The sequence below is a fragment of the Capra hircus genome (genome assembly GCF_001704415.2).
Source record: "Capra hircus breed San Clemente chromosome X unlocalized genomic scaffold, ASM170441v1, whole genome shotgun sequence".
NCBI classification, from domain to species: Eukaryota; Metazoa; Chordata; class Mammalia; order Artiodactyla; family Bovidae; genus Capra; species Capra hircus.
This window is the reverse complement of record NW_017189516.1, coordinates 5,443,312-5,467,168: the sequence shown is the minus strand read 5'-3', so window position 1 is coordinate 5,467,168 and position 23,857 is coordinate 5,443,312. Positions and strand designations below refer to the sequence as shown.

Below are 23,857 nucleotides of genomic sequence, written 5' to 3'. Positions count from 1 at the left end.
TTTAGTGCAATATGGGCGGTTATGACAGAGTGGTAGCAAAATGTATTGAAATTTAACCCAATATAGGGAAGAAATGCAGGGAGGAGGTGGTGGAAATGACTGACTGAGTCTTGGGGATAAATGTTCCCTGGAGAATGGGAAGATCATTCCATGCTGGAGGAACAACTGTGTGGCTGCAGAACTACAACAAGAGGTCAGACAGGTGGTGTAACGAATGGTCCAACGCGGCACTTTCTTTGAATTATTTTGAAACTACATGATGAATTTCTGGGATCAAAAAAGTACCCTCCCTCACTCCCATGCACCTTCCTTCTCTGTTTTATTTTGGTATTATCAGACAGCAAAGCATTTTAAATAAGGGGGGTGAGGGTGCAGGTGGGAGGAGGCTAACCTTGAAAATACGAGAGCTATATTAGCTGCTTGGCAGAGGCAATCTAATCCTCATCAAATACAATCACTTGAATACAAAGGCCACTTTACCTAGATCATCTCCGCAGGACCTTATTGGGAAAATCTTGTATGAACTCTTTGTATACGTGTAGGAGACTAGATTCAGAATCAGTTAACGCCTATTAAGCAACTACTGTGCTTTCATTTTTCCCTCCTGCAACCAATATTAATATATAGCCAAGGTGGCTGTTTGGACTAACTAGAACAAATACAGATGCAGTGAGGTTCCATTCCAGCGAAGCTAGGGAGAGATTTTTTGTGGATTTTTATTGGGGCGACAAAGACAAAAAAAGATAAGCAATAGGATATGAAGGTATTGGTGTGAAAAATTATGCTTTGGGGGCCAAAACGAAAGTATAGACACGCTAAGGGAAACAGTTTCCAGGCTGAAATGAAAATTTCCTTTGTTCACAGAACAATTCCCTTTCAATTTCACTCCGCCCTCGTGTCTCCTAACAATTCTTGCTTCATTATTGTCAAGCAGTTCGCAGGTCTTCCCACCATTCATCCTAGCCATCAGAGTAAAAATCTACAACTCTTTTCTACCTCAAAACTCCAGGTTAAATGCGCTACGGTACTCAGCCTGGAAAAGGAATGGAGCTTTTAACGTTCGATTAAAAAGTTTCAAATACAACGCTGTAGCCTCCTACCTGGACCCACCACTCGATAACTACAATACCCAGAATGCACTGTTTCCCTTCCGCCATCTACCGCGGCAGTGCGGAACTTGATCTTATTTGCACAAGAAACAGTCACATGACACGTTTCCTGTTAAGATGGCGGACAATCTCCCTTCGGAGTTTGATGTGATCGTAATAGGGACGGGTATGTGTGGCTCTGGTACTACCTGGACAAAGTGTAGGAAGTCTGTCCCATTCCTACCTTCTCTGTCAGGAGCGAGGGTCGGCGAGAAATGTTGGGGTCAAGTGTGGGAGGGAGGACGGAAAGGAAGTGAGGTAGTCTGGAGTCAACGCGGGACTTGGGCGCTTCAGGGAGGGGCTTGGACCCGCGGTGCATAGCGCCATTTGAGTAGGGGTCGATATGGTTGATGCCGATTGCTGAGGTTGGTTGCTGCGGGTGATTCCTGTAATTTCCTTAGAGGGAGGAGGGTTTGCAGTGTCAGGAGAACGGAGGGTGGGAATTTTATCGATGGAGACACCATGGCATGACATTATAATTTCCTCGTTGATTTCAAAGTGATATTCCCCATCATTTTGTCTCGCCATTTCATAGGAATTTTTCATATATGTTTATAATGCTAGGGTTCAGTGCATCTCGGATACAGTTTGTTACTCATTTGTTACCCATTTACGTTTAAATGTACTAAGGCGAGGAAGTGGATTCTTTTCTGTTGTGTTGAGAAGCGTGCTGCTGCTACTGCTAAGTCGTTTCAGTCGTGTCCGACTCTGTGCGACCCCATAGACAGCAGCCCACCAGGCTTCTCTCCCTGGGATTCTCCAGGCAAGAACACTGGAGTGGGTTGCCATTTCCATCCCCAATGCATGAAAGTGAAAAGTGAAAGTGAAGTCGCTCAGTCGTGTCCAAAGCCTAGGGGGTTGTAATTTGTTGAGGTAGCCATTATTCCTGCTTTATGGTGCTGAAAGAAATCATTTTGCTTTCTTCTAGCCACCTATCTACCCACAGCTAAATGAGCTGAAAACAAGTTCTGTGAGTCCAGTTCTGGTGTGTGATCGTTTCTTTCTCTTGTTTGTCCACGGTTGATTCTTCATGTTTTGGGTGGTGCCAGAACTCCCTCTGCAGTTTCTAGTTGACAAATTACACGTACAACACGTGGCAGAAAATATTTGGAAAAAGTTGTTATTTTGTTTTTCTTAACAGTGTAAAGGGTGAATTTTAGATGGGATGAAATAGTTTGTTGGGTGGGGTTTTGTCCTGTCTACAGAATGTGGTAGGCTGGAGAACCTGTGATGAATGAGACCCTGTCCATTGTGTTAATAAATTCAGCTCATTGTCTTCTCAAACAGTAGGGGCAGCCATGTTTCCAGGTCGGGAGTAAAAATAACTACCTATTTTCGAGTGATTATTTGCTAATCCGTGTGCTAAGCTCTTTTACAAATCGTATGTAACCCTCATAACTTTGTTAGAATAGGTATTCTGTACACTTTACAGAGGAGGAAAAAGGGCTTAAAAAGGTTGCAGTTTGCTCAAGATCGCACTGCTGGTAAATTTCCAAAAGTCCATTGTATACTAAAAGGAGAATCAGTAGTTCTGACACTCAGAATTAAACCATATTAATAGAAATAACTGAGAAAACTTGGTTGTAGACCTTGCTTGGCCATTAACCAGCTGTGTGAATTTCTAGGGTTGGGAACTTAATCTCTCAGAGCCTCAGTTTCCTTGGTTTTGAATATAGGCAGGATAAACTAAATAACCTTTCCAGTGTTGTCTAACAAAAAATTCACTTATTCTAGTTATACATGGGTGATTGTTCTCAAAACAGTAAGGACATGTTTATTCTCAACCTGAGAATTGCATGGCTACAAATTACCTTGCTGTAGCTGCTATGAACAGATCTTGGATGATAGCTAGAAGGAGTCAGTAGACTCTATTTATTCTCTCCAGTCTATCTTAAAACTTAGAACAGTATCCATTTTAGAATAGTTGTTATACCATACTTGGGTCCTGTGTTACTCCCTTTTTTTGTTGTACTTTGGAACTTAGGGCATTTTAAAAATTACTTTGTATCATTAAAATATTTTTTCTTGATTAAAATTTTAATCGATAAGTGGCAGTTCTTATTAAGTGCTGTTAACTATTATATAAGAAATATTTTGCTCTCTAGTTCAGTTTGTAATATGGACTATATCCATCTTCCTGGAGTCTGTTATGATAGAGGTAGAAAGATTCTGTGAGTGATCCAGAAAATTGCATCAGGAAACATCTGGCTTATTTGGAAAAAGATTCATTTTAGACTTATTAACATGAGAGTAATGTTACTTCTCAAAGTATGGAAAGAACTTATTTGAGTTAGAGGTTTTCATATCACTTAGTGAACACTGTTTAACTTTTCAAGCACATTGTTTAAATTTATGATTTGAAGCTTTGTATTTAGGTAAAAGTCATTCCCAAATTAATGAATTCAATAATTATTATTGAATAAGTGATTTTTAATGTGTTTGGAATATTTCTCTTCTGAAATAGTATGCTGAAAGTGGCCTTTAAGATGTGTTTGCCTTACTAAGTGTGCTAGCTTGAGTCAATCAGAAAAATCAGTATTTCAAAGATTCAGTTTTGATAACAAAAGCAGAATTAATCATGCATGTATCAGAAACATGAAAATGGGCTATGAGATGCAGTTTTTCTTTTAGCAGATTTAGTTTTAGTTAAAATGTCATAAAGAAACAGTTGCTTTATCAAGTAAAATAACCTGTGGATACCATTTTAAATCCTTTTGGCCTTGATTAACTTGTTTTTCTTTTCATTCTTCATAATATAACATTTTCATTAAGGTCATGTTTTGAAGAGATTATGGGAAAATAAAGATTTGTATGTATTTTCTTAGTTAAGCCCATTTACTCCTGATTACAAAATACAGGAAATAATCTCTCAAACACCTGAAAACAGAGTTGTTTTCTTAAACCATGCAAAATATAGAAGAAACCGAAATAAGGAAGGAGGGCCAAATGGAACCTCAAGGGAGAGAACAGAAATGGAATAGTGACTCCAGTATAAAATTAAAAAAAAAATTAAAAGTGAAAAAAATCATGACAATTATCTTAAAAAAATAGATGTAGAGATACGTGTCTAGAAAGTGGCCTTCAGTTTGGGTGCACGGTTGTAATTTTTAAGACATATTCCATCTATAAAGACATTTGGATAATAACTTTGTAGGTTACAGAGAAGTATCATTGGTCACAGGTTAAAAAGTCGTCCTAGTCACATAATAACATAATAGCACCTCACTGGATGTGACTTATCTGGCATCTTGTATTATCTGTAACCTGAAGCAGAGCCATCAATTCAACATAAGGGCAGGTGGGATGGAAGTTATAAGCATCATGGGATATTATTGGCATTCTTCTTACGTAGGGGAATCCCTCATTCTCTCACTTAGAGCATATTCATTCTTATTTTAGAAAATTCTAGCATGCTCAGAGCATATTAAGTCTTAGTCACTCAGTCGTGTCCATCTCTGTGACTCCTTGGACTGTAACCCACCAGGCTCCTCTGTTCATGGGATTTTCCAGGCAAGAATATTAGAGTGGGTTGGCATTTCTTCTTCCAGAGAAGACACAGGAGATGTTAACAACTGCTGCAGAAGCTGTGTTTGGAGGGTGTCATTAGACCTAAGTGACAGTTTATAGCCTAATGTGAAAGGGGAAAGGCAAACACCTAAAATGCAAACCTACATCAGGCAACACAATGACCTGGGACCATTTGGCATAGGGACAGACTAAACATTTTTTAGAATATTCAGCCCAGAATTATTGAGAACCTAGTCCTTGCCCTTGTGACATTTACTGTGTTACCTATTCTGAGGAGCTGTTTGGGGTTCCTGATAGTCACATGCTCAGAGCTGTTCTAAGACAATGTGGGCTTTTCATTGCATCTTTCTTGCTTTCTGAAGACCACATAGAGATTTATTCAGCATCCCTTTCCTTTCTAAAGTACATCACACATATTATATTTTGGAGTTCTTCCCCAAATGGGCTGTGGAGTAGACTAGCTTAAACATTTTTCCTGCAGAGGATAAATGTGGATCCTTTTCATTTAAGAATTTTATTGCTAAAGATTATGGGGAAATAAATGAAATAAGAAAAATGAAAAAACATGGGGGAAATTACAGGGATATTGCTCATAAATCCTGACTGCCTTGCTATATCATGCTCAGCATAGTCCAGAATCAGTCATTGTGGCATCCTGGCATAAAGGGAATCACTTAACCTTCCTTCTAGGTGACTTTGGGCAAGTTGCATAACATCTTGGAACATCAATTTGTTCATTTGTAAAGTGAGAGACTTGAATTAGGTGACCTCTAAGATAAGCATCTCCCAACTCTAAAATTTACCATTGTGTGTGCATAATTATGACACTGGGTCCTTGAGAAAAGACTAAATTTTATGTAGTCCTCATTTGAAGTCAAGTCAGTGTTTTCAGAAATTTTTCTATCAGAGCAGCTTATAAAGAATCATTTTCTTGGAAATGATAAACTGCTTTCATCAGGAATGGTCATGTAGGTAGCACAGCTGAATTTCTTGATGTTCCGTTCAGTCACTCAGTCGTGTCTGACTCTTTGCGACCCCATGGACTGCAGCACACCAGGCTTCCCTATCCATCACCAACTCCCAGAGCTTGCTCAGACTTGTGTCCATCGAGTTGGTGCTGCCATCCAACCATCTCATCCTCTGTCGTCCCCTTCTCCTGCCTTTAATTTTTCCCAGCATCAAGGTCTTTTCTAATGAGTCAGTTCGTCTCATCAGGTAGCCAAAGTATTGGAGCTTCAGCTTCAGCATGTCCTTCCAATGAATATCCAGGATTGATTTCCTTTAGGATTGACAGGTTTGATCTCCCTGCAGTCCAAGGGACTTTCAAGAGTCTTTTCTAACACCACAGTTCAAAAGCATCAATTCCTCAGTGCTCAGCCTTCTTTATGGTCCAACTCTCACATCCATACATGACTAGTGGAAAACATAACTTTGACTAGACGGACCTTTATCGGCAAAGTAATGTCTCTACTTTTTAATATGCTGTCTAGATTTGTCATAGCTTTTTTCCCAAGGAGCAAGGGTCTTATAATTTGATGGCTGTAGTCACCATCCACAGTGATTTTTGAGCCCAAGAAAATAAAGTCTGTCACTGTTTACATTGTTTCCCCATCTATTTGCCATGAGGTGATGGGAGTGGATGCCATGATCTTAGTTTTTTGAATGTTGAGTTTTAAGCCACCTTTTTCACTCTCCTCTTTCACCTTTGTCAGAGAGGCTCTTTAGTTCCTCTTCCCTTTCTGCCATAAAGGTGGTGTCATCTGCATATTAGATGTTATTGATGTTTCTCCCGGTAATCTTGATTCTAGCTTGTGCTTCATCCAGCCTGGCATTTCGCATGAGGTACCCTGCATATAAGTTAAATAAACAGGGTGACAATGTACAACCTTGATGTACCTCTTTCCCAATTTTGAACCAGTCCGTTGTTTCGTGTCTGGTTCTAACTATTGCTTCTTGAAACATTGGGGGGTAGTAATGTTGTCAGGGGTATAGTTGAAACTGATTTTTACTGAATACCTGTTTGTGCCAGACTTTCTGCCAAGTGATGTCTCATATATGTGTATTATTTAGTCCTTTCCTGGGATGCCAGTATGTGGTTCTAACTTCAGAGGATGTCCATGCTTTTTTTTGCCTGTATTTCCCAAAATCCATGAACCTGTGGTCTAGAGCAGAGTTGTGTTTTTTTTCTTTTTTTTGCAAGATGCCACCTATTTGTGGGCCATGGAATCAATTCCAGCATTTAAAAAAACAGAGGTAGAATAGAATATGTGTTAGAATATATTATATGTAATAAGGATGAGTATAGTTTTATGGAACATATTTCATGTGTGTATCACTGAAGCACAGCCATATACATATATTCATATATATTTAAGGGGAGTGGCTGAGGGCAAAAAGTTTTAAAGTTTAGAGAATATTGATTAACTGAATAATTTAGTAGGAATGAAAGTACTATTTTAAACGTCCTTTTGTTTTATAAATGCTATACCATCCATATATTCTATTTACTTTGACATGTATGTATCTTATTTGAGAGCATCGTGTAGTGCAGCAGTCCCTGATCTTTTTGGTACCAGGGACCAATTTTGTGGAAAATATTTTTTCCATGGATGGGGGACAGGATGGTTTGGGGATGATACAAGTGCGTTACATTTATTGTGCACTTTATTTCAATTATTATTACATCAGCTCCACCTCAGAGCATCAGGCACTAGATCTCCGAGGTGGGATAACCTGATTTAGTGATTCACAGTGTGGCTCTGAAATTGGACAGACTGTGTGTGAATCAGTTATGACTCTTGTGCCACCTTACACATGTTCTTCAATGTCTAAGTTTCTTAGCTCTAAAAGAGAGTAAACTTCAGAGAGTTGTGTTGAGGATTCAATGGAATAATTATTTACAATGCTTCGTAGGTGTTCAGAAAACGTAATTGACATTTATAGCCTATAATCTCCTATTGAGGGACTTTTATCACCACTGCTGTCAAGGAGTGAAGGCTTCCTAGGAAACGCTCATGGTTTCCGTGGAGAGCAGTGGAAAGATTCAGGTGTCTGAGTCATTGTCCTGCTCATTGGCTGTTTGGTGGGAAAGACCTTTGTGTATCTATTACCACTATTTCTATCAGACTTATTAACTGATGATTTTCTTTGATTTTCTTTTACTCTGTTTTGTTCACCAGCTTGCATTATTTGTTATTTATTTTGCCTGACGGTTTTGAACAGGTTTATCTTGTTTGAGGCATAGTATGAAACTCTTGTCAGTGTAAAATGATGAAGGAACTAAAGAAAGCATACAGATTTTGTTGTTTGAAAAATGCTTTGCAATTCTTCAGCCATTTATTGATGGAGAAGTATGTCTTTTGTGTTGTGAATACCTGGAAAAGTAAAGGGAATTATATAACTGTGGAGAAGATTCTTGGGGAGAGGCTTACCCTTCCCTGTAAATCATAAGTTTGAACCAATCCCTCAGAGAGAGCTGCATCTGTAACCAGAGTTCTCTCTGCAGCATCATTTTCATCTCCCATGCTTCATGTCATTTTCTCGTTTCCTCCAGTGTTCTCATGATGTTTTGGGTAATTAAAGCTACAGCAATTAAAATCAAATTCGGCTGCTCGCCATCACATTCTCATGTTTAACATAAAATCCCAATGCACAGAAACAATTATTATTCCATATAATTGACCTGTATACTCATGTTCTTAAGTTTCAGTGCAATCTTCTAACTGAAAAGTTAGGCTTTGTAACTGTGTAAATGGTTTAAAATGGTCTATGTAAATGGTTTAAAACCTAGAACAGCTTAAAAATCACTAACACTTCTCAGTTTATATTCATATGTATATTATAAACTATATATAGGTATATGTACACATATATTATGCATAAATGCTAGAGAGATTGGAAACATTTGGGGGATATTTAGTTGTGACAAACAAAATAGGGATACTTTTGAAAGATTGATTTACTGTCATTTTTGCTTTTCTGATAATTTTATTAAAAGGCAGTGTAAAAGATGAGAATTTATCATAGATATTGACTTCTCCAAGTATGATTATGAGAGCTATTGTGTTATTCATAATGAGACTATTTAAAAACTAGTTTGAAAACAGGTGAAGAGACCAGGGGCAGCTTTGCCCGTGTGATGCTTCATGAGGGTGTTTGATCTTATATTAGATTTTTACCAAGAGTTTAAGTGAATAATATCATACCGACTGATTTCATTTATATCACGTTTATAAAAGTACCAGTATCTGCTTTTTCTCCTGAGTAGTGTTCATACATATCTTTTTTGTCCAGCCCAGTGTTCATGTTGAGTTACAGTGGCTTTTGGTTAATGGTAATTTTAGTCATTTTGTATTGCTTTGAACTATTTTGGGTCATGTATCTGTGATCTGAATTTGCATATTTGTTAAACTGCTTTTCAATATATGCATGGGGAGGGAGGTGGGAGGGGGGTTCAGGATTGGGAACACGTGTACACCCGTGGCGGATTCATGTTGATGTATGGCAAAACCAATACAATATTGTAAAGTAATTAGCCTCCAATTAAAATAAATAAATTTAAGTTAAAAAAATAATTGTGATAGGAAAACTTGCACAAAATAAAGTGTAGGGATATCACATTTTACATACAGATATCAAGCATATTAGGAAGATGCTGCGTTGTGTTCTAATCTTTAGTTTTCTATGTTACTTTGGCATGAGCTATCTAAGTTAAATAGATGACAGAAAATTAAATTTAGTATATACAACACACTATTAAACAAATGTATGAAATTATTTCCAGCATTTGTTATATGCTGAGCACTATATTAAGTCCGTAAAGTGCATTATCTTATCTGATTCTCACAGTAACCTTGTCTGTTGATAGATGCTTATTGTTATCTCCATTTTACTAATGTGGAACCTAAGACTTGGTTAATTTTGACTGTTAAGACTGAAGTTGCTCTGGCTAGGTATTGTTAGATTGAACTGGTTGTATTTTTCCATGTGAAAAAATACCTTATATTGTCAAGGTTAGATTATTGTGTTATAGTTTAGTGGTTGGCAATTGCTTCATTTTGGGGAGTTCCTATTGTTGACATTAAAGTCCTGATGCCAGAGAAGCCTTGTGATGTTAACTCTTATTATTGACAGCATCATGACATCTGATGTCTTCCTGCAAACCTTTTGAGGAAGGCGAACTGAATGACCTGGTTGTGTTTATCCGTTATAACTGAAAAAACAGAATCAGCCACTGAAGTAATGGCAAGAAATGGGATCAGAGAATACAGTCATATTTCCACTTGAAAATCTGTTTGCCTGGGGATTATTCACTGCTTTCAGTTCAGTCGCTCAGTCGTGTCCGACTCTTTGCTACCCCATGAATTGCAGCACGCCAGGCCTCCCTTTCCATCACCATCTCCTGGAGTTCACTCAGACTCACGTCCATTGAGTCAGTGATGCCATCCAGCCATCTCATCCTCTGTCATCCCCTTTTCCTCCTGCCCCCAGTCCCTCCCAGCATCAGAGTCTTTTCCAATGAGTCAACTCTTCACATGAGGTGGCCAAAGAACTGGAGTTTCAGCTTTAGCATCATTCCTTCCAAAGAAATCCCAGGGTTGATCTCCTTCAGAATGGACTGGTTGGATTTCCTTGCAGTCCAAGGGACTCTCAAGAGTCTTCTCCAACACCACAGCTCAAAAGCATCAATTCTTCGGCACTCAGCCTTCTTCACAGTCCAACTCTCACATCCATACCTGACCACTGGAAAAACCATAGCCTTGACTAGACAGACCTTAGTCGGCAAAGTAATGTCTCTGCTTTTGAATATGGTGTCTAGGTTAGTCATAACTTTTCTTCCAAGGAGTAAGCGTCTTTTAATTTCATGGCTGCAATCACCATCTGCAGTGATTTTGGAGCCCAAAAAAATACAGTCTGATACTGTTTCTACTGCTTCTCCATCTATTTCCCATGAAGTGATGGGACCGGATGCCATGATCTTCGTTTTCTGAATGTTGAGCTTTAAGCCAACTTTTTCACTCTCCTCTTTCACTTTCATCAAGAGGCTTTTTAGTTCCTCTTCACTTTCTGCCATAAGGGTGGTGTCGTCTGCATATCTGAGGTTATTGATATTTCTCCTGGCAATCTTGATTCCAGCTTGTGTTTCTTCCAGTCACGCGTTTCTTCATAGAAGTTAAATAAGCAGGGTGACAATATACAGCCTTGATGTACTCCTTTTCCTATTTGGAACCAGTCTGTTGTTCCATGTCCAGTTCTAACTGTTGCTTCCTGACCTGCATACAGATTTCTCAAGAGGCAGGGTAGGTGGTCTAGTATTCCCATCTCTTTCAGAATTTTCCACAGTTTCTTGTGATCCACAAAGTCAAAGGCTTTGGCATAGTGAATAAAGCAGAAATAGATGTTTTTCTGGAACTCTCTTGCTTTTTCCATGATCCAGCAGAAGCTGGCAATTTGATTTCTGGTTCCTCTACCTTTTCTAAAACCAACTTGAACATCAGGGAGTTCACGGTTCACGTATTGCTGAAGTCTGGCTTGGAGAATTTTAAACATTACTTTACTAGCATGTGAGATGAGTGCAATTGTGCGGTAGTTTGAGCATTCTTTGGCAATGCCTTTCTTTGGAATTGGAATGAAAACTGACCTTTTCCAGTCCTGTGGCCACTGCTGAGTTTTCCAAATTTGCTAGCATATTCACTGCTTACAACATACATAATTTTCCACAGAAATAAAATCATTGTTAGAAATGCCCTATAGTTATTTGTGTGTGTGCAAAGGTTTGCCATTTTGTCATTTAAATTTCTATTTTAGTTTTATGTGCTTGTAATTTAAGTTTTCAAGATCAAGGATGGAACTCATTGTTCTGTTCATGAAGCTTTTTTTTTTTTTTTTGGTTGGTTGATTCTTTTGGTTCCTATAATTGTCAACAGTTGTCAGCACTTAACAATGGATTCATCCTGTTAATAATTGACAGAGTGGATGTGATAATATCTTTTCCCTCCAAGGGCCCTGTCATTAACAAATAATAATAATAACTAATACTTTTATGTCTATATTTCCAAACCTTTTGTCACTTTGTGTGTATAGATGTGTGTGTACTATTCTATTTTTCAGTTCACAGTGTCATGAATATCATTTCATAATAACCAAATCTTCATCCTCAATGTCTTAAAAAAAAAACCTCTTATTTGGAGATAATTTTAGATTCACATGCAGTTGTAAGAAATAGAATAGAAAGATCGTGTATATATTTCATCCAGCGTTCCCCAGTGGTAAGTAACATCTTGCATAAATACGTGTAATATAACCAGATAATTGACCTTATGCAATGACCTTATTTATTGACTATGCCAAAGCCTTTGACTGTGTGGATCACAAATAAACTGTGGAACATTCTGAAAGAGATGGGAATACTGGACCACCTGATCTGCCTCTTGAGAAACCTATTTGCAGGTCAGGAAGCAACAGTTAGAACTGGACATGGAACAACACACTGGTTCCAAATAGGAAAAGGAGTACGTCAAGGCTGTATATTGTCACCCTACTTGTTTAACTTATATGCAGAGTACATCCGAAATGCTGGGCTGGAATCAAGATTGCCGGGAGAAATATCAATAATCTCAGATATACAGATGATATCACCCTTAAGGCAGAAAGTGAAGAGCAACTAAAAAGCCTCTTGATGAAAGTGCAAGAGGAGAGTGAAGAATTTGACTTAAAGCTCAACATTTAGAAAAGTAAGATCATGGCATCTGGTCCCATCACTTCATGGGAAATAGATGGGGAAACAATGGAAACAGTGTCAGACTGTATTTTTTTGGGCTCCAAAATCACTGCAGATGGTGATTGCAGCCATGAAATTAAAAGACGCTTACTCCTTGGAAGGAAAGTTATGACCAACCCAGATATCATATTGAAAAGCAGAGACATTACTTTGTCAAGAAAAGTCCGTCTAGTCAAGCCTGTGGTTTTTCTAGTGGTCATGTATGGATGTGAGAGTTGGATTGTGAAGAAAGCTGAGCAGAGAAGAATTGAGGCTTTTGAACTGTGGTGTTGTAGAACACTCTTAAGAGTCCCTTGATCTGCAAGGATATCCAACCAGTCCATCCTCAATGAGATCAGTCCTGGGTGTTTATTGGAATGACTGATGCTAAAGCTGAAACTCCAATACTTTGGCCACCTCATGTGAAGAGTTGACTCATTGAAAAAGACCCTGATGCTGGGAGGGATTGGGGGCAGGAGGAGAAGGGGACGACAGAGGATGAGATGGCTGGATGGCATCACTGACTCGAGGGACATGAGTTTGAGTGAACTCCGGGAGATGGTGATGGACAAGGAGGCCTGGCGTGCTGTGATTCATGGGGTCGCAAAGAGTCGGACACGACTGAGCGACTTAACTGAACTGAATGACCTTATTCAGATGTTACCAGTTGTACATATACTTGTGTCTGAATTCAATTCCGTGTAATTTTATCACGTGTGTAGATTGTTGTCAAATCCAGATATAAAACAGTTTCATCATAGTCTTTCATGATATCTTTTTATAGCCACGAACACTTCCCTCCTTCCTACATCTCTAAATCCTGCTGCTGCTGCTGCTAATTTGCTTCAGTCGTGTCCGACTCTGTGAGACCCCATAGACGCACCCCACCAGGCTCCCCCATCCCTGGGATTCTCCAGGCAAGAACACTGGAGTGGGTTGCCATTTCCTTCTCCAATGCATGAATGTGAAAAGTGAAAGTGAAGTCACTCAGTCGTGTCCGACTCTTAGCGACCCCAGGGACTGCATCCCACCAGGCTCCTCCATACATGGGATTTTCCAGGAAAGAGTACTGGAGTGGGGTGCAGTTGCCTTCTCCACTCTAAATCCTGGCAACCTTTTATCTATTCTTCATTTCTATGATTATGTCACTTCCAGTTCAGTTCAGTTCAGTCGCTAAGTCATGTCTGACTCTTGCGACCCCATGAATCCCAGCACGCCAGGCCTCCCTGTCTATCACCAACTCCCGGAGTTCACTCAAACTCACGTCCATCGAGTTAGTGATGCCATCTAGCCATCTCATCATCTGTCATCCCCTTTTCCTCCTGCCCCCAATCTCTCCCAGCATCAGAGTCTTTTCTAATGAGTCAACTCTTTGCATGAGGTGGCCAAAGTACTGGAGTTTCAGCTTTAGAATCGTTCCTTCCAAAGAACACCCAGGACTTACCTCCTTTAGAATGGACTGTTTGGATCTCCTTGCAGTCAAGGGACTCTCAAGAGTCTTCTCCAACACCACAGTTCAAAAGCATCAATTTTTCAGTGCTCAGCTTTCTTCACAATCCAACTCTCACATCCATACATGACCACTGGAAAAACCATAACTTTGACTAGACAGACGTTTGTTGGCAAAATAATATCTCTACTTTTGAATATGCTATCTAGGTTGGTCATAACTTTCCTTTCAAGGAGGAGAGTCTTTTAATTTCATGGCTGCAATCACCATCTGCAGTGATTTTGCAGCCGAGAAAAATAAAGTCTGACAGTGTTTCCACTGTTTCCCGTCTATTTGCCATGAAGTGATGGGACCAGAAGCCATGATCTTAGTTTTCTGAATGTTGAACTTTAAGCCAACTTTTTCACTCTCCTCTTTCACTTTCATCAAGAAGCTTTTTAGTTGCTCTTCACTTTCTGCCATATGGGTGGTGTCATCTGCATTTCTGAGGTTATTGATATTTCTCCTGGCAATCTTGATTCCAGCTTGTGCTTCTTCCAGCCCAGCGTTTCTCTTGTTGTATTCTGCATATAAGTTAAACAAGCAGGGTGACAATATACAGCCTTGATGTACTCCTTTTCCTATTTGGAACCAGTCTGTTGTTCCATGTCCAGTTCTAACTGTTGCTTCCTGACCTGCATATAGGTTACTCAAGAGGCAGGTCAGGTGGTCTGCTATTGCCATCTCTTTCAGAATTTTCCACAGTTTATTGTGATCCACACAGTCAAAGGCTTTGGCATAGCCAATGAAGCAGAAATAGATGTTTTTCTGGAACTCTCTTGCTTTTTCGATGATCCAGCGGATAATGGCAATTTGATTTCTGGTTCCTCTACCTTTTCTAAAACCAGCTTGAACATCAGGAAATTCACGGTTCATGTATTGCTGGAGCCTGGCTTGGAGAATTTTAAGCATTACTTCACTAGCGTTTGAGATGAGTGCAATTGTGCGGTAGTTTAAGCATTCTTTCGCATTGCCTTTCTTTGGGATTGGAATGAAAACTGACCTTTCCCAGTCCTGTGGCCACTGCTGAGTTTTCCCAAATTGCTGGCATATTGAGTACAGCACTTTCACAGTATCATCCTTCAGCATTTGAAATAGTTCCACTGGAATTCCATCACCTCCACCAGCTTTGTTCGTAGTGATGCTTTCTAAGGCCCACTTGACTTCACATTCCAGGATGTCTGGCTCTACGTGAGTAATCACACCATCGTGATTATGTTGGTCGTGAAGAATTTTTTTGTACAGTTCTTCCGTGTATTCTTGCCACCTGTTCTTAATATCTTCTGCTTCTGTTATGTCCATACCATTTCTGTCCTTTATCGAGCCCATCTTTGCATAAAATGTTCCCTTGGTATCTCTGATTTTCTTGAAGACATCTCTAGTCTTTCCCATTCTGTTTTTTGCCTCTATTCCTTTGCATTGATCTCTGAGGAAGTCTTTTTTTAATCTCTTCTTGCTGTTTTTTGGAACTCTGCATTTAGATGCTTATATCTTACCTTTTCTCTTTTGCTTTTCACTTGTCTTCTTCACACAGCTATTTGTAAGGCCTTCCCAGACAGCCATTTTGCTTCATTGCTTTTCCACGGGGATGGTCTTGATCCCTGTCTCCTGTACATTGTCACGAACCTCCGTCCATAGTTCATCAGGCACTCTATGTATCAGATATAGTCCTTTAAATCTATTTCTCACTTCCACTGTATAATCATAAAGGATTTTATTTAGATCATACCTGAATGGTCTAGTGGTTTTCCCTACTTTTTTTCAAGTCTGGATTTGGCAATAAGGAGCTCATGATTTGAGCCAGTCAGCTCCCGGTCTTGTTTTTGCTGCCTGTATAGAGCTTCTCCATCTTTGGCTGCTAAGAATATAATCAATCTGATTTCAGTGTTGACCATCTGGTGATGTCCATGTGTAGAGTCTTCTCTTGTGTTGTTGGAAGAGGGTGTTTGTTATGACCAGTGCATTGTCTTGGCAAAATCCTGTTAGCCTTTGCCCTGCTTCATTCCCCATTCCAAGGACTAATTTGCCTGTTACTCCAGGTGTTTCTTGACTTCCTGCTTTTGCATTCCAGTTCCCTATAATGAAAAGGACATCTTTTTTGGGTTCTGACAGAATGTTGTCCACTGGAGAAGGGAATGGCAAACCACTTCAGTATTCTTGACTTGAGAACCCCATGAACAGTAAGAAAAGCCAAAGTGATAGGATACTGAAAGAGAAAGTTCCCAGGTCAGTAGGTGCCCAATATGCTCCTGGAGATCAGTGGAGAAAGAACTCCAGAAAGAATGAAGGGATGGAGCCAAAGCAAAAACAATACCCAGCTGTGGATGTGACTGGTGGTAGAAGCAAGGGCCAATGCTGTAAAGAGCAGTATTGCATAGGAATCTGGAATGTTAGGTCCAAGAATCAAGGCAAGTTAGAGGTGGTCAAACAAGAGATGGCAAGAGTGAACGTCGATATTCTAGGAATTAGTGAACGAAAATGGACAGGAATGGGTGAATTTAACTCAGATTACCATTATATCTACTACTGCAGGCAGGAATCCTTTAGAAGAAATCGAGTAGCCATCATGGTCAACAAAAGATTGTGAAATGCAGTACTTGGATGCAATCTCATAAACGAAAGAATGATCTCTTTTCGTTTCCATGGCAAACCATTCAGTCTCACGGAAATCCAAGTCTGTGCCCCAACCAGTAACGCTGAAGAAGCTGAAGTTGAACGGTTCTATGAAGAACTACAAGACCTTTTAGAACTAACACCCCAAAAAGATGTCACTTCCAAAAGCTTATTAAATGCCATTTCTGGTAGATGATTAGTTAATACACTAGTACTTCTATAGATATCCTGTCATTTATTTAACTTAACAACTTTTTTTTTGTCATTTGTAGTTTTCAGTTTTTCACTTTCATGAAGTGATGCTATGATGAACATGCTGTACCTAAACGTTTTGTATGTATTTAGTCATTTCCTTATGATAAATACCTAGAACTGTACATGTTAAATTGAATTTTAGAGGGTGGTCATGTAAAGATTTTAATTTGTATTGATTAATTATCTTAAGGAGAGTTTGCTAATCTAGTATCACTAGCAGAATATGAGAACGCTTACTTTCCCATAGTCTTTCAATATTTTCTATGAATGTCAACATCATAGCCAGAAAATGTTTCCTTGTTTGAATTTACATTTTCAGATTATAAGTGAGATTATTTAATAGGTATATTGGTCAGTTTTGTTTCTTTTATTCATTTCCTTTATCCATGTTCCTATTGTGTGATTTTTTGCCTTTTCAATATGTAATAAATCTTCATATATTAAAAATTAATTCTTTGTTATGTATTTTATAAATTTGCCTTCTATTTTCATGGCAGTTTTTCATGTGTGAAACTTGTTAATTTTTATGTATCTATCTTTTTTTTATGATTCCTGCCATTGGAGGTATGCATAGAAGCCTTCCCCTCAAAGATTAAGTAAATATTGACTCTGTTTCTTTTTAATATTTTATCTTACATTTAAATTTTAATACACCTGAGATTTACTTTATTTTAGAACATGAGGATTTTTCCTCCTAAATCATTAGCTTGTTATTCTAACATGATTGATCTATTTTTACTCCACTAATTGAAATACTGTCTTTATTTTTTAATGGTAAGAATAATTTTTGAACTTTCTGCCAATAATCTGAGTGTCTCTTTGAGTATAGTTGGAACTGTTAAGTGGGAATAGATGGGTCATCTGATCTGTAGAGAAATGATAACTCTTCCTCTTTGAAATCTTAAGAAACACAAGGAAATGTTAGAATATATAAAAAATTATAGCATCTTCTCTGAAAAATAGCAAACTAAAAGAAAAAGGAAAACAAAGTAGGAATATTTGTAATTCATAACAAAGGACTGCTGCTGCTGCTGCTAAGTCACTTCAGTCGTGTCTGACTCTGTGCGACCCCATAGACGGCAGCCCACCAGCCTCCCTTGTCCCTAGAACTCTCCAGGCAAGAAGGCATTTCCTTCTCCAGTGCATGAAAGTGAAAAGTGAAAGTGAAGTTGCTCAGTCCTGTCTGACTCTTAGCGATCCCATGGATTGCAGCCTACCAGGCCCCTCCATCCATGGGATTTTCTAGGCAAGGGCACTGGAGTGGGTTGCCAGTGCCTTCTCCAGAACAAAGGACTAATTACATACAAATAATACCTTCAAATTTGTATGAAAAACGTTGAGATCTCTACAGGTAAGATGGGTAGAGAATGTAAACAGACAAGAGGAGTTGCAGACAGTTGACAAACTGTGGGCAAAATATTTTTCCTGATCAGTAGTCAAGTGTAAATAACCTAATAGTTAAAAACATTAAAAACACAAAAAGTTTTTACAAATTTAATGTTTTAAGAACATTAACATCAACTAATTGTTGATAAAGTTGTATTCAGTTGAAATGCTGATGATATTATAAATTGAGACAACACTGTAGCAAAGTAATACGTCGATTTGTCCTAAGAATTGTACATATGTTTATTCTATTAGACTCAGTAACTCCAGATCTGAGAATTTATTGTGAGAACATCGCTTAATAGAGGTAAAAAGCTACAAGGGTGACAGCATCTATTTTAAAGCTGCTTATCATAGTAAAATTTGTAAATAATCTAATGTTCTATATTGGAGAGCCCCAGTGTCTCAAAGGAATCTGGCGGATGGATGGAGTAGGCAGTTTTACAGTATTTCTCAGGATATTTTTTTTACAAGATATCATACATACAAATGAAATGTGTGTGTGTGTGTATGTGTGTGTGTATATATATATATATATATATAAATATAATTTTCTTTCAATGAACAGTAGCAAAGTGAGTGATATGTATGTATGACCCAGCTGAAGAAAAAGAACATTACCCAAACCTTGGCAGCTCCCTGTATGTATATGTATCACTGTCCATCTTCCCTTCCTTTCCCAGGCCATAACCATTATGACACACTGCTTTAATTGTTCTCTTGGTTTTTTTTTTGAAGTTTTTTTTTATTACATGTGTATATCCCCAAACCATATGTTGTTAGTTTTTTCTCTTTTTGACACTTGTCAAAAATTCTGTATATTCTTTCCGTGACATGCTTTCCTTGATAAATATTATGCTTGTGAGATTCATCTGTACAGATGCATTTAGCGGTAACCCCCTCCCCTACCCACAGATACTAGTATTTTGTAGTAGTCTAGGATTGCAAATCTTCAACTTCAGTAGGTCATGCATATTCACCAAGATGATTGTATTTATTTGCCCTTCAGTTTTCAGCTTTTCAAGCCCCTGTCTCCCTTAGGAAACATATGATGTCGTAAACGCACTCACACATTCACGACACAATAAGATCATTAAGTACATGTTTTTCTGCAACTTTTCAGTACATAATTCTCACCTTTCTTTTCATTCCAGTAGTTTTATCTTACCTAACACACAGGCTGTATTTAACTTTCGTAAGGTATAGTTCGGGCTGAGGCAGAAAAGATAGAGAGACTACCTCAAGGGAAGTAGGTTACCTTTATTCAGGCAAGGAGGGTGACAGTCGGCCTAACCACCAGGCTGAGATGATTGAGATGTCAAAGAGAGACTAGGCCTGTGATCCTTCCCTTTTAGATTTAGCTGCTTCCTTGCTCATAGTATCATTTACCTTGTTCCTCTAGACTGTCTTTGCTATAAACTGAAATATATATATAAAGGCTTGGTGGGTTCAAGGTTAACATTTTTGGCTAGAACCTCTTTGGTGATACAGATATGTTGAATTATACCAGAAGACGCAAAATATCTGGTTGATCCACTGTGAGTGTTGCTAAGATTGACCGAGGATTGGGATGATGACAATATGATGCCTCCATTGTATGGATGTGTTTTTTCCTTGCGTATTGAAAATAATCTGTATGTTGCTTCTGACACTATGCAAAAAACATTGTCTGATACCAGCTATTCACAGCATTGTTTTAAAATTGATTGGTAGTCCTTATATGAATAAATATTTTCATTAGAACTTAGAAAATGATGTTTTTGTTTAGGTCTTTGATTTCTTCTACATTTAGTAGCTACCACTGAATGCCAATTTCTTAATTTACAAAAAGGAACATACCTTTATAGCATTATTGTGCTGTGCTTAGTTGCTTCAGTTGCGTATGACTCTACAAACACAGGGACCATAGCTCACCAGGCTTCTCTGTCCATGGGATTCTCCAGGCAAGAATACTGGAGTGAATTGTCATGACCTTCTCCAAGGGATCTTCCCGACCCAGGGATTGAACCTGCCATTTTATTGTCTCCTGCATTTTCAGGTTGGTTCTTTACCACTAGCGCCACCTGGGAAGCCCTTTATAGCATTATTGGTATCTACCAATAAGTACCTATTTCCAAGATTCAAGTCATTTTGGAAACTGAATTAATTGTAAGATTACTTAGTGGAGATGGACAAAGAGATTTAGATGTCCTGAAGCAGGATAGTACTTAAGAGCACGGACTCTGGGCCCAGACTAGATAGGTTTCAATATTAACTTTGCCATTTACTGGGTATGTGACTTTGGGTACAGCCCTGTTGTCTGTTTTTCCATCCTTTACTGCTTAATGTATACCTGTGGACAAAGAATAGTAAGTAAAGGAAAAATGAAAAAAAAATTATTAAGGGTTGGGTTATGGGTGAGTAAAATATTTTCCTTAGCATTGTGTCATATTTGCAGTGTAAGAGAGAAATGAAAAAGAAAAGTCATGCTGATTTTTAGATATTTTTAATGTGTATTTTCAAGTGCAAGATCATTGACAAATGACTCACAAACCGTTTACATTGATTTTGGTTTATCTCTCTGGTTACAGTGTTTTAGAAATTCTTAATGCAATAAAATTGTTATTTTCATTAGATAAAATTTTATGTTTTATTTTAGTAAACTCAGTGTAATCACTGTTCAGCTTTTTAATAAATAGTATAAAATATTATCCTCAATGTTTTCTCAGTGAAATGTAGCCAATTTTTTCTTAAATACATAATAAGACTACATTTAAAACTTAATTTAAAGTGGTTTACCTCAAGGAATGATATATAGTAACAAATTCATAGACTCTTTCAAGATTTAGTTCACAAGGATCATAAGGTTTTTCTCTCTACTTTTTAAAAAATGGATTTCATGAAAGGATTCATATAAGGAAGAAAGGTTATCTGTTGCATGATTTTGTAACATTCTTGGAATAAGCACAATCTCTCTTATCTATTTTAGTCTCATAGCTCTATAAGTAATATACTAAAGGTCATTTTTCTTCTGTGACACCTAAGTAAAATATGTTCTGAACAAGAGACTTTATTTTCCTTATCACAAGTTAAATATTGCTATTAAATTTGAAGAGAGCTCAGTTGGGATATCCTTTGTTGTGAAAGATGGTGTTAGTCATTTAAATTTATAAAATTTAAATCGATAAAACACAAACACTAGCATTAAGAAAATCAAGTGAAAATTAATTGTAGTTGAGTCTGCTTATTTTATTTCCTGGTATGAAATAGGTCTTTATCAAATATTACATGACTTAGTAACACTTTCATTAAGAGATTTGAGTTGATACAGTTTTCTCAGTTTAAAGAACAAAATACTAAATGTCTATTTTCCAAGGGATTATTTTATTTCATAGACCCAGCCTTTCATTATCTCACTAAATTTGGTATTAAATTTTATTTTTTAAATGTTTTATTATGGCCAGTTTCAAACTTAAAAAAATAGAATAATAAAACTCCTCATGTACCAGTTTCCCAGTTTCAACTGTTACTAATTTATGGCCTATCTCTTTCACTTGGTACCATCCACCTTCTCATTTCAGCATCCAATCATGGATTATTGTAATGAAAATCCTATATGTCATATTGTTCCATCTGTAAATATTTCAATATGTATCTAAAGGATAAGGGCTCATCTTTTTAAAAATAACTACAGTTCCTTTGGACTGGGCTTCCCAGGTGGCCTAGTGGCAAAGAATTCACCTGCCAATGCAAGGGATGCAGATTCAATCCCTGGGTTTGGAAGATCACCTGGAGAAGGAAATGGTAGCCCACTCCAATATTCTTGCCTGGAAAATTCCATGGAGATAGGAGCCTGGTGGGCTACAGTCTGGGGTTGCAGAGTTGGACATGACTGAGCACTCACGCATTCACTCCCAATAGTTACTCCTCCATGCAGGAATTTATCTAGAAGTTTTTCATTTTCCTGAGTTCATAGGGCACAACTCCATCCCCACTTTCTCACCTCTCTAGCATTCCCAGGGGTTCCTTTGCACTCATCCACAGCTTGGAGTCTGTAATGTCCCCTCCCACTTGCTGCTGTTATTCTCAGAATGACTTCCCAAGCTTCCAGTGAGTACCTGATTTGGGGGTTTTCTGGCCATCAATTATGTCACAGATTTCTTTGTCTTCCGGTCATTTTCCTTGTATAGTTTCTGATACCAGGCGGATCTTATAGCTATTGAAGTTTCCTAATGACCCACTTGTATTTTGGAGTTCATCACAATATTTTGTCACCTATCTTTGTTGTAGATCTTGTCCCTGGGTGTTTGGTTTTGGTATCCTGGTTGCACTGTCTATTTTTATGGGGGTCTTAGGGGGAGATTCAGAAACTTTGCTCCTACTGCCATCTTCCCTGAATCCTGTTTTTAAGTTCAAGCCATTTGCATAAGAACAGAGGCCAAGTTGTTGATCTGTCATTAACATTCACCTTTGAGAACTTGCAACAAACCTTACAGATCACTTACTTCCAGTTCTTCATTTTATCTATAAGGATATTTATAAGGAAGCTGAATTCCAGAGAGGCTAAGTGACTTTTCAGCTATTTACTATAAAGCCTGAAAACAAGAAGCCAGTTTTCCTAATATTGAAACAGTGCTGTTATTCAGTCAGTTCAGTCGCTCAGTCGTGTCTGATTCTTTGTGACCCCATGGACTATAGCAGGCCAGGCTTCCCTGTCCATCGACAACTCCCAGAGGTTGGTTAAACTTATGTCCATTGAGTTGATGATGCCATCCAGCCATCTCATCCTCTCTCGTCCCCTTTTCCTCCTTGTGGGTCAGCTGGTAAAGACTCCACCTGTAATGCAGGAGACCTGGGTTTGATCCCTGGGTTGGTAAGATGCCCTGGAGAAGGGAAAGGCTGCCTACTCCAGTATTCTGACCTGGAGAATTCCATGGACTGTATAGTTCATGGGGTCACAAAGAGTTGGACATGACTGAGCGAATTTCACTTCACAGTGCTCTTATTAGACATTCCTAAAAATTCACATGAACAAATCTAGTGGAGGTGATGGAATTCCAGCTGAGCTATTTCAAATCCTGAAAGATGATGCTGTTAAAGTGCTGCAGTCAATATACCAGCAAAATTGGAAAACTCAGCAGTGGGCTAGAAAAGGTCAGTTTTCATTCCAATCCCAAAGAAAGGCAATGCCAAAGTTTGAAGACAAACTACCACACAATTGCGGTAGTTTGAACTTACCTCACACACTAGTAAAGAAATGTGAAAATTCTTGAGGCTAGGCTTCAATAGTAGGTGAACCGAGAATTTCCAGATGTTCAAGCTAGATTTAGAAAAGGCAGAGGAACCAGAGATCAAATTGTCAGCATCCGTTGGATAATCGAAAAAACAAGAGAATTCCAGAAAAACATCTACTTCTACTTCATTGTCTACGCTAAAGCCTTTGACTGTGTGCATCATAACAAACTGTGGAAAATTCTTCAAAAGATGGGGATACCAGACCACCTGACCTGCCTCCTGAGAAATCTGTATGCCAATCAAGAAGCAACAGTTAGAACTGGACATGGAACAGTTGATTAGTTCAAAATTGGGAAAAGAGTACTGTAAGGCTCTATGTTGTCACCTTGCTTATTTAACTTATATGCAGAGTACATCTTGCAGAATGCCAGACTGCATGAAGCACAAGCTGGAATCAAGATTGCT

At 38.4% G+C, this 23,857-nt stretch overlaps 1 protein-coding gene across 1 annotated transcript in view; it reads left to right on the top strand.

The window, feature by feature from the left end:
• The first annotated feature begins 1,203 nt into the window (after nt 1-1,203).
• Nucleotides 1,204-23,857, top strand: part of CHM (CHM, Rab escort protein 1) — a 247,437-nt gene continuing 224,783 nt past the window's right edge. Inside the window, exon 1 of the mRNA XM_005700575.3 lies at nt 1,204-1,275. Within this exon, the coding sequence (XP_005700632.1) occupies nt 1,227-1,275 (49 nt within the window). The 5' untranslated portion in view covers nt 1,204-1,226. The remainder of the gene's footprint in view (nt 1,276-23,857) is intronic.